Source organism: Narcine bancroftii, chromosome 5 (genome assembly GCF_036971445.1).
Source record: "Narcine bancroftii isolate sNarBan1 chromosome 5, sNarBan1.hap1, whole genome shotgun sequence".
Taxonomy (NCBI): Eukaryota; Metazoa; Chordata; class Chondrichthyes; order Torpediniformes; family Narcinidae; genus Narcine; species Narcine bancroftii.
Genome location: NC_091473.1, coordinates 65,270,082 through 65,285,415, shown reverse-complemented (window position 1 = coordinate 65,285,415; position 15,334 = coordinate 65,270,082). Strand labels below are relative to the sequence as shown.

Here is a 15,334-nt window from a genome sequence, read left to right as displayed (position 1 = left end):
ACAGTTTGTCAGAGACTGAGTCTCAGGAATGATCCTCCTTATTCATTTAAATAAGAAGGTCTGCAGGTGCTGAGGTAGAGTGCATTGCACAAACATGCTGGAGAAACTCAGTAGGTCACTCAGCATCCATAGGAACTAAAGGGTAACCAATGTTTCAGGCCAAGGCTATTCATCAGGTAGAAATTCCATAAGTTTGCAGATGACACAACAGTAGTTGGCCTCATCAGCAATAACAATGCGTTGCACTACAGGGAAGAGGTGAAAAATCTCGTGAAATGGTGGAAAAGTAACAATCTGAGTCTCAGCATGACAAGGCCAGGAGACGATCATGGACTTCAGGAGGACCAGGAATATCCACCTCCACTCCACATCAACAACTCTGTGGTAGAGAGAGTGGAGGGCACCAAGTTCCTTGGAGTTCACATAACTAGTGGCCTAACGTGGATATTCAACTTTATCTCACTTGTCAGGAAGGCACAACAGTGACTGCACTTCCTGAGAAAACTGAAACAAGCAAGGCTACTGGCCACCTTTATATTAATCTACAGGACCTTGAGTGGCAGAGAGGATCACTGGAGTCTCCCTCCCCCCCCCCCCCCACCTCCATCGATGTAATATACTGGGATTGTTGTCTGAAGCGGTGCACAAAATCATTGGGGACCCCTTCCATCCTGCACATAGCATCTTTCAGCCTCTGATACAGGAGTATCAGAACCAGTACCACCAGGCTGAAAAACAGCTTCTCCCATAGCCAGTGAGAATGCTGAATAACCAAATGAACTGCTCATACTAACCTTCTAAGACTTTAATATGGAGAAAGCAATATTTATTTATATATTTTTATGGATGAAATACTTGACCTACAAATGTATTGTTAGTATGTTGCCTGTCCCGTATCGGACTTGTCAGTCACCAACGAGCCTGCAGCAGATGTGGACATACCCCTCCATAAATCTTCGTCTGCGAAGCCAAGCCAAAGAAATGTTGTTAGATCTGGTCATGTGTCTGCATGTTTTGTATTGAGGATTGGAGAATGCTGTTGTGTCGGGTTGTACTTGTACAATCAGACGACAATAAACTTGACTTGTGCTGTGCATGTTTGTATATTTCACTCGATCTCAGCATCTGCAGACTTTCTTGTTCAATTCCATTCAGCTGTTCTATGGCAAAAACTCTGAGGGATGCCTATCCTGAAGAAGATCTCCATATTGATGAAGACCCCAGACCCAAAACATGAGACCTGCTGTTCTTGCAGACTTTCATGTTTCACTCCCAAAATATTGGTTATCCTTTACATCCTATGGCCCCTACTAATTCCTGATTCTTTCTATATTCTAGCTTACAATGGACACGTATGACTATTTTTCAATAAAATTAGATCTGTGAAATAGATGGCAGGCGCTGTGGGTTATTTTCAAATATATAAACAAGAGTTGAAGGCGCTAAGCCTGTTTCTGTGGATCATTCTACCCTTAGTCCTGACTGCAACCTTAACTTTTACAACTTGGCTACATTGCTTCAGCAGATGGTGGTGTACAGATCAGCTATTCCAAGTGAACCAAATGTGAATTGCTTCTTCAGCTGAAGAGGAGAGTAATGGCTCAAGCTCAGCATTTAAACCAAGCAGAAGGCATGATTGTCATCTTTGAATTTATTTGGACAAATGAAGATCTGGGTAGTGAAACCAGTGTTTTCAATTGCCAAAAATTCCTTCAAAATGGATGTTTCTGAGCAATTCAGCTCTGTTATTGCATAACAGAAAATGTTGAGTATATTTCCACCTTTGATTGAACCACTTTCTCAAGACTAGTCTTGTCGCTATAAGACCAATGCTTGCTTTTACTCAGGAAATACAGAAGAAACTACCTGCCGGATATTGGCTACAGTTGGTTGGTATTAACATCCTTGGACCTTGCAGCTGGTTTCTTGTCAGCATAAATGGAATAGAATTTTTGGCTGCATCAAACAGTATGATTTTTGCAATTAATTTCATTTGCTCATTGACTGCCAGTGAGTTAAGCCACAAAGTGATGTCAAATTTATCACACAAATTGTTCAAAAGTGTTCTCTTGTCATTCTTTTCATTTTTCAGAAGAAGCCTGGGTCTGCTTCAAACCTTCCGGACATTGGCTTGTGAAGGGCCAAACCAGGTGGTTTCATTTGTGTGCTTGAAGCACGTTTTTTGTACATTGGCACCTCGACCAAATAACCCTTTCCTGCAGCAAATTCAGTTTTTAAATATTGAAGTACTTTTGTTCTGGTGGAGTCCTATATCTCATGGATCAGGAGTAATTTTCTCATTTGGCTAACCACATTTTCTCATTTGGTTATTCTGTATGTACCTACAGCATATTAGATGTAATTGTCTTTTTAGCAGAAAATGTTAATAAGAACATCACTCCTGTTAATGAGAAATGATTGGCTCCAATTTCTTTGTTAATGGCAGGCCCAAAACCACAAGAAGTCATGCATTTGCACTTGCATCTCCTCCATCCCCACCAATTGGGGCCCCAAACAGTCCTTCCAAGTTAAGCAACACCATTTGTGAATCTGCTGGGGACATTTACTGCATCCGGTGCTCTCCTTATGGCCTACTGTACATCGAGAGACTGAAAGCAGACTGGACAATTGTTTCATTGAGCATCTTTGCTCTCTCTTCTGCAACAGCAGACAACTCCCAGTAGCCAACTATTTTAATTCCAAACCCCATGGCCACATTGACATTTCTGTCCATGGCTCCATGATGGCCAGATCAAGGCCACCTGCAAAGTAGAGGATCTATACTTTGTATTCCGTATTGACACTCTCCAACCAGATGGCATCAATATAAACATCCAATTTCCATTAACTCCCTCCCCTGAGGGTCTCTTTACCTATCCCTCTGTCTCCTTTCCTCTCGCTTCCTGCCCTATCAAAGAGCTACTCTCTTCCCCTATCACCTGTAAGGTAAAACATCATGAGATGGGAATGTGTAAGGAGTTACCCTGTGCAGGGCTGTAACAAGAAGGGGAGGTGTCCTTGTACTCCTGTTAGGTAAAACATCATGAGATGGGAATGTGTAAGGAGTTACCCTGTGCAGGGCTGTAACAAGATGTGAATGCATCCTTGTACTTACAAGATAAGAGAGACATTGATGGATTGAGAGGCAGGAAGCTAGCAGGGAAAGGATAGCAACAGTTTTAGTCATTGGACAAGTAATGATATGATGATGTTCTAAGCACGTATCCAAGGGTATAAAAAATCACCATTTTGCTGATAACGGCAGAATGCATTCTCCGACTAACATGGTTAGTTGCAAGTGTTACAATCCGGTAATAAAGAACAAAGAACCCTGATTTCGACTCAGTCTGGTGTTTGTCTCACTCATTCATGAACAAAGCAGACCTAACACACCTCAACGTTAGCAAATTCAAGGGGATGGCTTGGACTTCAGGAGGAAGTCTGGAGAACACAATCCAGACCTCATTGAGGTATCATTAGTGGAGAGATCAAAAACTTCAAATTCCTGGGTGTCAGCATCTCTGAGGATCTGTCCTGGAGCCTCCGTGTTGATGCAATCAGGAAGAAGGCTCGCCAGTAGCTATACTTTGTGAGGTGTTGAGGAGATTTGGTATGTCACTGAAGACACTCGAAAACTTCTAAAGGTGTGCTGTGGAAAGCATTCTGGCTGGTTGCATTTCTGTCTGGTATGGAGGTGCCAACAATCAGGACAAGAAAAAAACTCTAGAGGCCTCTTAACTTGGCCTGCAATATCATGGGCACCAGACTTCATCAAGGACATCTACAAGAGGCAGTGTCTTAAGAAAGCAACCTCTATCCTCCAGGACCCCCACCACCCAGGCCATGCCCTCTTCACTCTTCTACCTTTGGGAAAAGCTGCAGGAGCCTAAAGACAGAGCAGTCAGCAGCACAAGGACAGCTTCTTCCCTGCTGCCACCAGATTCCTGAATGATCAATGAACCAATGACATTGCCTTACTTTGACTTTTTGATCACCATTTTTATTTATTTTTGTAAGGTGGCTTATATGAATATTTGCATTGTGACGCTGCCACAAAACAATGAATTTTGTGACTTGTTCATGACAATAAATTCTGAGTCTGATTTTTCTCCTTTACCCTCTCACCTGTATCTTCCTCTTACCTATTAGCCTGTGCTTCTCCCCTGCCCCTCGCTTGATTCTCTCCTCCCCCTGCCCCCAACCTTTTTATTCAGTCATCTACCTATTTTTACAGATTCCTGAAAAAGGGCTCAGGCCTGAAACGTTGCTTGCCTTTTTCTTTAAGTGGATGCAGTGTGACCTGCTGAGTTTCTCCAGCATATTTGTGTTTTGCATTAAATCCCACCATTTGTAGTTTTTCTTGTTTAACTCCAAGGCTCAGTTAAACTTTGTTCTGATACTGCTGAGCAGTAAAAGAAACATATTTTTTTATTTTAGACTTGGCTTAAGATTTTATGGTCAATGGGGAATGAAGAAACCAATGCACAAATCCAGACTGAATTAGTTGATCTTGTTTATTTCATTTAATTGGTCCCCATAATGTGTGTTAATCAGCTGCTCATGTTAGAAAGATATATCTGCTCAATGAAAACATTGAAATTTGTGTTTAATGTCCCTAATTTCGAAGAATTGTGCAGAGGCAATTTCCATTCTTTACAGCTGGAATGGAAGCAAGACATCCTCAAACTCAAGGGACTGTCTATGCAGATGAAGAAATATGGGTACAGCTCTATAGTAGAAAGTTTCTCTGTAGGCAGTTATGATCCTAATTTGCTGTTGCATGAGAGAATGAACAAATGTACAGAAAGAATCTTTTTTTTAAAAAAAATTACTGGTACCCTTTATATACTCCTGCACTTTAATGTATGGAATGACAGGTTCCAAGTCTGATGTGCAAATCTAATTTATTGCATTCATTTTACTCAACGTGGTTTCCATTAGTGAGACTAAACGCAGATTGGGTGACTGCTTCACCAAATACCAGTGCTCTGTCTTTGGGTCTAAACTTGATCTTCCGCCTACCAACCATTTCAACTTCTCTCATTTTGACGGAGACACGTCTGTCCTTTGAGTCCACTGTCATGGTGAAGCCAAGCATAAACTTGAGGAATAACTCATCATCTTCCTATTAGACAGCCTTAAACAGCATGAAGATCATTCTTTTCCAATGTTAATCTCAATAATGGATCCAGAACTGAAATGTTGACTGACCTTTTCTACCTATGGGTGCTATCTGATCTGCTGAGTTTGAACCATAGCATAGAAAACAGGCCATTTGGCCCCTCTAGTCTGCCAACCATCATCTCTCTAATCCCAATGACTTGCTCCCATTTCCATAATCCTTCAGGCCTCCCATCCATGTACCTATCCAATTTATTCTTAAAACACACGATCGAGCCTCATTCACCATGTCACATGGCAGCTCATTCTGCACTCCCTCCACTTTCTGAATGAAGAACTTCCCCCAATATTCTCCCTAAACCTTTCCCCCTTCAGCTTAAAACTGTTGCTATGGAATAAGTTAATAAAATTATGATAAAATGCATCATAAAAGATTTTGAGGTTTAGTTATCAGGTCATGCTATGCAAGGGTAGGCTATCTACAGTTGGCTTTGCAGAAACAAAGTGATTTCACAAGTAGGTATTAATAGACCAGTATGTTTGAACACTGTCCAGGCTCTTTTGCTTTTAAACTCAAGAGTTTTAAATGCCTGGATGAAGTTTGTTGTCCTAAGAGGGGCCATGTAGTTTTGCAAACAGAGAGAAAACATCCATTGTTTGTTAGGGTATTCTTTAACAGTTTGTGTGAAGACTGCAAGTTGGCAGACCTGCTGCAAGACCCCATTTCAAGACAGGTTTGGAGTTCTGAGTTCAGCCTATTCTGAATCTCTGTAGGCAATTGTAGAGGTTGTGGCTGGTTTTTGTGTTTCCAAGTCTCACTAATAGCAATAATATAATAATCCCTCATGTCAATCTATGCCCTAAGCTTGTCAGCCTTTCTAACAATATTCAATGTGTTAAAATAAATACACCTGAGAAAATTTCTATCACATACAAACCTATGATTTCTGCCAATTCATGCAGTCTTCAAATGGACTTTATCTTCCTCCTCACTAATTGCTCTAACATACTGATTCCCCTCCCTCTGAAAATTGAGTTTAAACTCATTGGTACAAGACTGCAAGGATATTGATCCCTATCCAGTTCAGATGCAATCGTCCTGTTGGTACAGATACCAATTTCCCTGGAACAGAGCCCAGTGATCTAGAAACCTGAAGCCCTCCTTCATACACCATGCCTCCAGCCATGTGTTAAGATGCCTTATCCTCATATTCCTAATCTCTCCAGCACGTGGCACGGGAAGCAATCCTGAGATTATTACCCTGGAGATCCTCTTCTTCAACCTAGCACCTAACTCCCTGAATTCTCCTTGCAGGACCTCCTCACCCTGTCTACCTATGTCACTTGTCCCTACGTGGACTACGACAATTTGTTGATCACCCTCCCACCTAAGAATGTTGTGAATTCGATCTGAGATATCCCTTACTTTGCCATTCGGGATTTATGATCTCCTCCACAAAACTTCTCATCTGCCTTTCTAACTATGGAATCCCCAATCTCTACAGCCTACCTCTTTTTATTCCTTCCCTTCTTAGCCACAGCACCAGACTCCATGCCAGAAACCTGATTGCCATGACTTGTACTTGGTAGGTCATCCCTCTCAAAAGTATTCAAAACAGTATACTTGTTTTTCAGGGGGACATCATTGGGGGGGGGGGGGGTGGGGGGCTGCTCAACCTGCCTGCTCCCTCTCATATCTGTAGCCAAACTGCCCTCTACCTGTGTCCTAGGTGTAATAGTGTCCCTGTAACTCCTATCTAACGCACTCTCTGCCTCCGGAATGCTCTGGAGTTTATCCGTTGCCTGCTCTAAAGCCTCAAAACGGCTTGTCAAGAGCATAAGCTGCTTGCACTTCTCGCATCTGAAGTTATCAGACAAACTACCGACTTTCCAAACAATCCATGCATTACAAGAGGAATATTCCCCATGCCCTAGGCTCCATTCTCACACCCACTCGCTATCACCACAACTCTGCCTATTTATGCTGATAGTGTGGCCCCTTGGGGAGTTCCTCCAGCAATTCATTGACTGGTCTTGATTCACATGCTGTTGAGTTGACTCTTGTCAGTCAGGGCTTATAAACTGACAGCTTCAAATCTGCTTTGATATCACTGGTTAATTAGGAATTCATGTGACTAAACAAAATCAATGTTTCCTGGCTTTCTTTAAAAAGACAAACAACGGTGGAAATACCAAAAAAACGCAAGAAAATCAGGCAAACATTTTTTGATTTATTTCTTATCTAGTTTGGCGTCTTCTGGAAAATACTTTGCTCTCAGTCTCATGATAATGTCAACCTTGTAGGTGGCAAGAATAGCATAATTTAAACAAATAAAGTTCTTTCCATCAGGTTTTAGTTCTAAATTGTTTTGGTGGATTGTATTGTGTCTCCTTTTGTTTTTCCATGAAAATTCTGTAATTATTTACCATGTTGATAATTAAACAAAAATCAAAAAATTCAGGATGTGATGCAGCAGAAGTTGATTTGCTGAGTATTGTACTTTTCTTGAAATCCAAATACAAAGCTTCCATAACTTCCCATTATCAGATGTACGAATTGGACCAGAAGTCGTAACCGATCCAGCCTTTCTCGTGACAAGGTAAGCAGTGATCTCTCATGAAGTGCTGTGAGATTGTATAGCTTTTTTTCCCATTCCTCAATGCTTCACCCTTCCTTGATGGCCAGCTTGTTTGTTAGAAATGTCTTCTATTATTCCTCTTATTTAATAAAGCCATTGTTTAGGGTGAAAGTTTAAGTATGATATATTTGTGCAAAGTTATATGCACACACAGTGAGGCAAAATCTCCTGCTCCCCAAGGACTAAAGGGAATCCTCGATTCCATGTTTGTTATCGCCTGACTGTACATGTACGAGAAGAAATAGTGTTTCTCCACACAATGGTGCTTGCACATATAATACGTGGAGCATAATAATCACATACATAAAAATATAATGTAAATATGTATAAATATTCTGGGATTATTCACTCAGTTTCATTTATGAGAGACTCAAAATGACAGCCTGCAGTAAGAACCCATTTCCCAGCACAGCAGTCCTTTTGAAAGGTTTCAAGTTTGTTGCTGAGCATTATTAAATAATTGTAAATGTGCTCTATGCTGTAATTAGAACAATAAACAGCCCAGGGTCTGTTTTGCATTAAGTACAGTTCACTGTTTTAAAAAAAACCACTCTATAATCTTAACATTGGTGTAATATGTTTAAGAAGACTGGGTGGGGTTTTGGGTGAATGCTGCTTTCTCAAGCATGATAAGCTGTTTTCCCTCTGGTCTTCTACATTCTTTGTGGGGAGGTTTATTGAGATCCTCTTCATATTCCCACATTGTTGGCACTGTCAACGAAAAAAAATAATTCATGCAATTCAACACTGAAATAATTTAAAAACCACATCATCACAAATGCAGAAAATTGAGCAACAAATGTTGCCATGTAAGGAAGTGAAAATATTTATAAAAGTTTTTGATTGAAAGAATCACTTTTTCTTGAATAAGGGGGGGTTGAAAGTTGCCTCAACATTATTGAAGTGTACTGGAACGTTGTCCTCCTGGCTTGGATTTAAACCCAATCTGCATGAAATGAAAATCTCTATTGTATTAGCAGCTGGTAAGAGGCCAGTGGAATTAGTTTGGATCATCTCATCTCCGTTTTAAAACAGACAGATTTTCTGCAGTGTATAGCTGTTGTAATTCCTCACTAAATAAACAGCATTGGGACAGGCAGTCAAGGTCGTGCTGCTCTGAGGTTGGACAGACTGGGTGGATAAAAAGCTTTAAATGCGCAAGACCCCAACTGAAATTACCAGTGTTTAGTTGTCCTCAAATTGGCACTTTTTATTCTTATTCCATTGAAGTGTATTTTAAACGCTCTCATTGGTGTTTGGGACTGCATTGGCTACTTTGGCGCTGCATGCTGTGTCATACTCAGCTTTATGTACTAGATTTCATTCACAAAACACCGAATCAGAATCAAGATTTATTGTCATGCACAAGCATTCAGTGTTTTGCAGCAGTATCCTAGTGTAAACCTACATATTATAACCATCTGACGACATGACTATAAATAAAATAATAATAGCAATAATAGTGCACAAAAAATAAGTCTTTGGTCCAATGATTATTCCGGAAGCTGATGGCAGTGGGAAATAAGATGTGCTTGTGTCTCTGAGTGCTTGTTTTTAGGCTCCTGTACCTTTTCTCTGATGGTAGCAGAGTGAAGAGGGTGTGGCCTGGTTGGTGGGGGCCTTTCAGTATAGAGGCTGTTTTTTTTTAAGACACATGTCGATCTCGATGGAGTGAAGTCTGGGCCTGTGATGTTGCAGGCGGAGTTAACAACCCTCTGGAGTTTATTCTTATCCTGACGGTTGGCATCTTCATACCAGGCAGTGATGCAACCAGCCAGAATGCTCTCTACAGATAAAATGTTCTTCCAGTATTTTTTGAATTAACAATTAAAAAAAAACTCCCTGGAGCATAGAAGAATGATGGGAAATTTAATGGAGGTATACAAAATTATGACAGAGTAAATTCAAGCAGTTTTTTTCTGCTGCAGTCAGGTAAGATGAGAAGTAGAGGACATGGGTGACAGGTGAAATGTTTAAAGGGAGCATTAGGGAGAACTTCACCCAGGGTGGAGAGATTCTTTTATTCTCTGTATTGCAGTCATGTTTACATACGTTAACAGTTCTTCATTTGTTTACATATATGCGCGGTGGTAATTCTGCCTCGCCCATAGAAAAAAAAGAATCTCAGGTTGTATATGATGTAATGTATGTACTCTGACAATAAATCTGAAATTTGAATCTGAATATGGAACCACCTGCTAGCTGAAGTTGTGAATGTGGGCTCAATTTTGACATTCAAGAAAAATTGGACAGGTACATGGATAGGAGGGGTATGTTGGGCTACGATCTGGGTGCTGTTCAATGGGATTAGACAGAATAATAGTTCGGCACAGAGTAGATGGGCGAGGGGCCTGTTTCTGTGATGTAGTGTTCTATGATTCTAATTCAGTTTACTCTCTTTATTTTGGTAAGATTGATAGGTTTCAACAGCTCTCCCAGCATAGATACTATTTCTATCAAGCACTTTCTGAGGAGCAAAGCATGTTTTGTTTGTTTTAAGTCATTCCATTTTCCAATGTTTCCTGCTCAAAGTTCTGAATGGTTGGTGGTCACAGGAGTTATTCCATGCAAAGAATTGTGGAGAAATAATAGTTTCTCAATTTTGTATTGGAGCTTGTCTTTGCAGGTGAAATAGGCAGACTAATTTTTGCGAAGTTTCTCCACAATTCTTTGCATGGAATAACTCCTGTGACCACCAACCATCTGCATGGAATAACCCCTAACAAGGGTTTAGGCCTAAAACATTGGTTACCTTTCACTTTCTATGGATGCTGTGTGACCTGCTGAGTTTCTGAGGCACTTTTGTGTATTCCACTCAAACAACGAACATTTGACAGCTTGAATGTAGCCAGTACCAGTACTGATTATTTTCTCTTGTTAATCACCCACGCTATGACATTTAAATGATGTTTGAATAGTAAGGGTTTGGAACAGTGGTTTTCAAACTTTTTCTTTCCACTCATACCACCTTCATTCACCAACATGAAGTGTTCAAAATGGATGCAAGAATGAGGATCCAGAAGAAAGTTCTGACGTGGACGAAATTTGCCCTCTGTTTCCCCTTCAGGTCTGAAACTCATAATTACAAGCTCATCTTTTGTCATACAATCTATGCCATTTGTTTTTACAATCTGGGTTATATCTTAACTTGATACAGAGATAAAAACCCTTTTGCCTGAGTATTGAACACTTTTTTATCATTTTCTCTTGGACAGGGATCAAATTTAGTAGTTTATACATTTGTGTGTTATGCGTTGTTTCTGCTATTGAAGAAGCTGGATATGCGTTTGAGTATTTTTGGTTGATTTTTATTGTACTTGTTTTGCATTCAGAACATCATAGGCCTGTTTGACTTACAATAGTCTTGATGAAATACCCATTTAAGCCATAAATAATTATATCTGCCAGGAAATTGAAGATTATCATTCACATTTGATTCTGATTTAGACTTGACAGCAATTTCCTCGAGTGGATTACTGTGCGAAATGTGCTTTGTTTCCCAGCATATGTGTACTCTTGCTCTCCTTTTCTTTGGCTTCATTTCTTGCTCTTCCACCCCCCCCACCATACCTCTTCTCTTCTCTCATTCAATTTCATGAGCCATTGCTTTTAAAGAAAATACCCTTGGACTCCTTGCAAGGTCCAAACCAGAAAGTATCTTCAACTATCAGTAGGTCTGTTCTCATGATGACTGTTCTGTTCTTTTTTTTAAGGGATTGGGCATTCTTGCATAGGTTTGTTGACCTTCATATGTAGCTTTATGATTTTATAAGTTGTTATACTCTTAAAAGATTGAGCCCCTTATACAGTCTTTCCCACTTATTTAAACGAACCAACAAAACATCCTCGAAACAACATTCAGCAAATGATTTGTTTTCCACTAATTACATTGTAAGGAGTATTTTCAGTCTTGAAGCTGAAGGCAAGAGAACTGTATAAGAGTGTGAATCTGACAGGCCTGTTATCCAATGCCTAACTTGATCCAGCAGCACAGTTTTGCAGTGGTAGTGGCATTGGTTTGTTCATCAGATGGATTTAGTCATGCCATGATGTCATTGCTGCCTTGCACAGAGAGTGCTGATTCTTCCCAACAGACTTTGGCATTGGATTAGATTTGGAGGGGGAAATTCCAGCATATTTTTCATTCTTTGTACATTAAACTGTCAGTAAGGGTTATTCTACACAGATGAAATGTAATAGCTGTTTTTAAATTGAATTTTAACAGTCAGATTCCACTGCCGCTTGATGAATATTCCTGTGCTTGATATGTTGAGAAATTTCTTGTTATAAAGACCACAAAAATACAATGTGGAGTTGCATGCATGTGTGGGGTCTGTCACACTTTAGGAAATTTGTTGTGTGCTTTTGACTACATTGCCATGGTGGAGTTTTGTTGCTGGTGATAAACAGGAAGAAAGAATCATTAAATTTAAAATTTCAGATCAAATACCAGCATGATACTAAATGGCCATATTCACACCACAAAGTGGCTCAACTCTGCTTGTGAATTAAGGACAATGAAGTCTCCCTTCCAGACGGAATAAACATCTTCTATGCATGGTTTGATGAGAAGAACAGGATGATGCCAAAGAAAACTTCGTGTCCCCCTCTGATGAACTGACCCCCTGTATAGCCACAGCCGAAGTGAAGAAAACCCTATCCAAGGTGAACCCCTGCAAGTCGGCAGGATCAGACAGCATACCTTCCCAGGTACTGAAAAACTGGGCAGACCAATCGACGGAGGTCTTCATCGACATCTTCAACATCTCACTGTAGCAGTCGATCATTCCTGTAGGGTTGAAGGCAGCCACCATCATTCTGGTACGCAAGAGGGCAACAATAACAGCCCTCAATGACTATCCCCCTATGGCACTTGCCTTCACCATTATGAGCAACTGGTGATGGAACGCAGCAAGGCACACCTCCAAGAGACACTGGATCCATTTCAATTTGCCAATAGAAGAACCTTTTGAAGCTTCAACACTCCCATTTCTGTCTGCCTAAGGATACTTTGCAGTTAATAACAACAAATTTGATGACCTATATCCATCTTTTCAAATCACATGAGAGCTAATGGAATAGAATTGACAAATTGTTCAAACCTTAATGAAATGTTACTACTTGGATAATGCTACATACAGTGTCAAAGATCATTGCAATTTATTCTAATTTAATTTTTATTAAGTTCTTTATCACTAAAGAAAATTGGAATTGTATTTGGTTATTGTGTTATACAGCTTGTGAATTTTGTACCAAGAATTTGGTCTGATGCACTGATACTATTTTTAACTTAATAATATGTTATTTAATTTTTAATTTAATTTAGACATACAGCATGGTAACAGGCCATTTTGGCACATGAATCTGTGTCGCCCAATTTACACCTAATTAACCAACACCCCTGGTACATTTTGACCAGTGTGAGGAAATTGGAGCCTCCAGGGAAAACCCACGCAGTCACAGGGAAAACTTAGCTATTTCAAATTTTTCAGTTAAATAAGAATTTAAGTTTTTCTGTGCCTTAATGAACTACATATACCTAGTAATTCTTTCTTTTCCAATTTTTTTTATAATAAATACAGTACAATGAGGAAAAGGGAACAAAACTGAAGATACAATATCGTGTGTGTGTATAAATTTTATCTCTCTCTCTCTCTCTCAAGATTAAAACTTAAAACAGTATAAACTGGGTCCCTCCTCCACTGCACTGGAGATATGAAAAAAAATATATATATTAAAAAAAGCCAACCTAACCTACTCTGTTCAAAAAAAACCCAACCAAAATAAAACCCCTGAGCATCTTAACCTGAGGGTTACATATATTTTGTAGCTTTTGATTCATACTTTGAATCAAACACAAAGGTAAGACTATATCTCATCTGGGAGAGTGAGTACTTCTAATCACATTAAAAACATGAGACATAAAAGGTTGCCATGTAAGACATTTTTTTGTACAGTTAAATCCCCATTATCTGACATCCACGGGGGTAGCGTTTGCTGAAAATGCAAGTTTTCTGGTTGAATAAGACTTATTCTTGGAATGTCTAACAATATATCTGCACGAAGAATATACCATTTAATAGACAAAAGATGGTGCAAAATGTAAAGTGATTTGGGAAAAAAAAATCAGTATTGTAGTCTTTAATATGTAAAGTTCACTTTAATGAAGTAATTTCGACTCCAAAATTTAAATTTTAACCCCAGCTTTTTTCTGGGAGTGGAACTCCAGTCTATTTGATCATTAGCTTCTGCACTGCTGGTCATTGCTACACTTCAGTATTACTGAAGGATGCTCTATTTGCAGTTTGATGATTCAGCCTTGGCCAGTCTCACACAGCCTTTCTATTAGACTAGGAAGTGAAGTGGTGTTGACTGGTAACGCTGGATAACAAAGAATTTGCTTCCTGATCAGTTTTGAGTGTATTATGGATTTTGGGCTGCTGATTACAAAAATCACCTGAGAATGTTCCTATCGTGTACTGTTTTTTTAGATGTAACCTTTTTTTGTGATTTCCTGTAATAAAGCAAGCTGTTTTGATCAGTTCAATTCATTTTCTGCATTGTCACTTGGATTTCTTACCTGCTGATGAACATAGTGAAAGGTTTCACCAGCATGTTGTGACCATAGAAAAGCAGTATCAGGGCAACTGGAATCCATTAATGCTGGCCGACTATTGTTGGACACCGACACGAGCAACATCGTGCTGACTACAAATGAAAATTAACGACAAAACATTTTTAGATCAGTTGAACTAACACTATTTGTCAGGATCATTGTGCAATTAAACATATTAAATTCAATAAAAGTTAATTTAATGTTTCTCCATCTTCCTGCATGGTGCAGCAACTCTGAAATTATCTTTATGTTCAGCTTGAAGTTGTCTATCGTAATCCTCAATTTTTTTTCTTCTGGAAGCATGCCTTCTGAAAATATGTTTTGCAGTGTTATCAAATTGCCAGTGCTTTCGAGAACTTGCAATGTTGTCTGCTCAGTACATCATCCGTGTGTATGTGTATATATAAAATAAAACTCAGTGCTTTCTTCCTCTCTCTGTTTCTTTCTCTCCCCCTTTACCTCTTCCAGTTTTCTCTCTCTCTTTCTTTCATCATTCCAAAGTTATTAATTGTTTCTGATGGATTATTCTTGTAAAGAGAAAATTTGTGGTATTTATCCATGAAAAAATCTTCTTGATCGAATGTTGCTTCATAGAGCTCTATAGTATAGAAACAGGACCACAGCATGAGCTTGTCCATGCCAAACAATGTGCACTCCTGCTTTTGTCCCATAGCCCTTCAATCTCTTCCCATTTATGTAATTATCTGTGTTTCTTAAGAAGCAAACTAATGTACCTACCACCACCACTTAAGGCAGCTTGTTGCATATACCTACCCCCACTCTGAGTGAATAACTGTCTCCTTCTAAATCTCATCTGCCTCACTGTTATTAAATTCCCCTACTCTAGGAAGCACTGATCACCTAATCAATGCAGCTTATGATTTTGTAGACCTCATTAAGATCCCCTTTCAATATCCTATGCTCGAAGGAAAAGAAGCCTAGATTTTTCTGTCTTTCA

At 39.5% G+C, this 15,334-nt stretch overlaps 1 protein-coding gene across 2 annotated transcripts in view; it reads left to right on the top strand.

The window, feature by feature from the left end:
- Positions 1 to 15,334, top strand: part of imp3 (IMP U3 small nucleolar ribonucleoprotein 3) — a 221,220-nt gene that overhangs the window by 128,581 nt on the left and 77,305 nt on the right. For both annotated transcript variants that reach the window (XR_011357576.1, XM_069937635.1), the window contains exon 5: positions 7,670 to 7,721. Coding sequence is in view for 1 of the 2 variants with exons in the window: in XM_069937635.1 (XP_069793736.1) it covers positions 7,670 to 7,721 (52 nt within the window). In the remaining variant the exon portion in view is untranslated. The remainder of the gene's footprint in view (positions 1 to 7,669; positions 7,722 to 15,334) is intronic.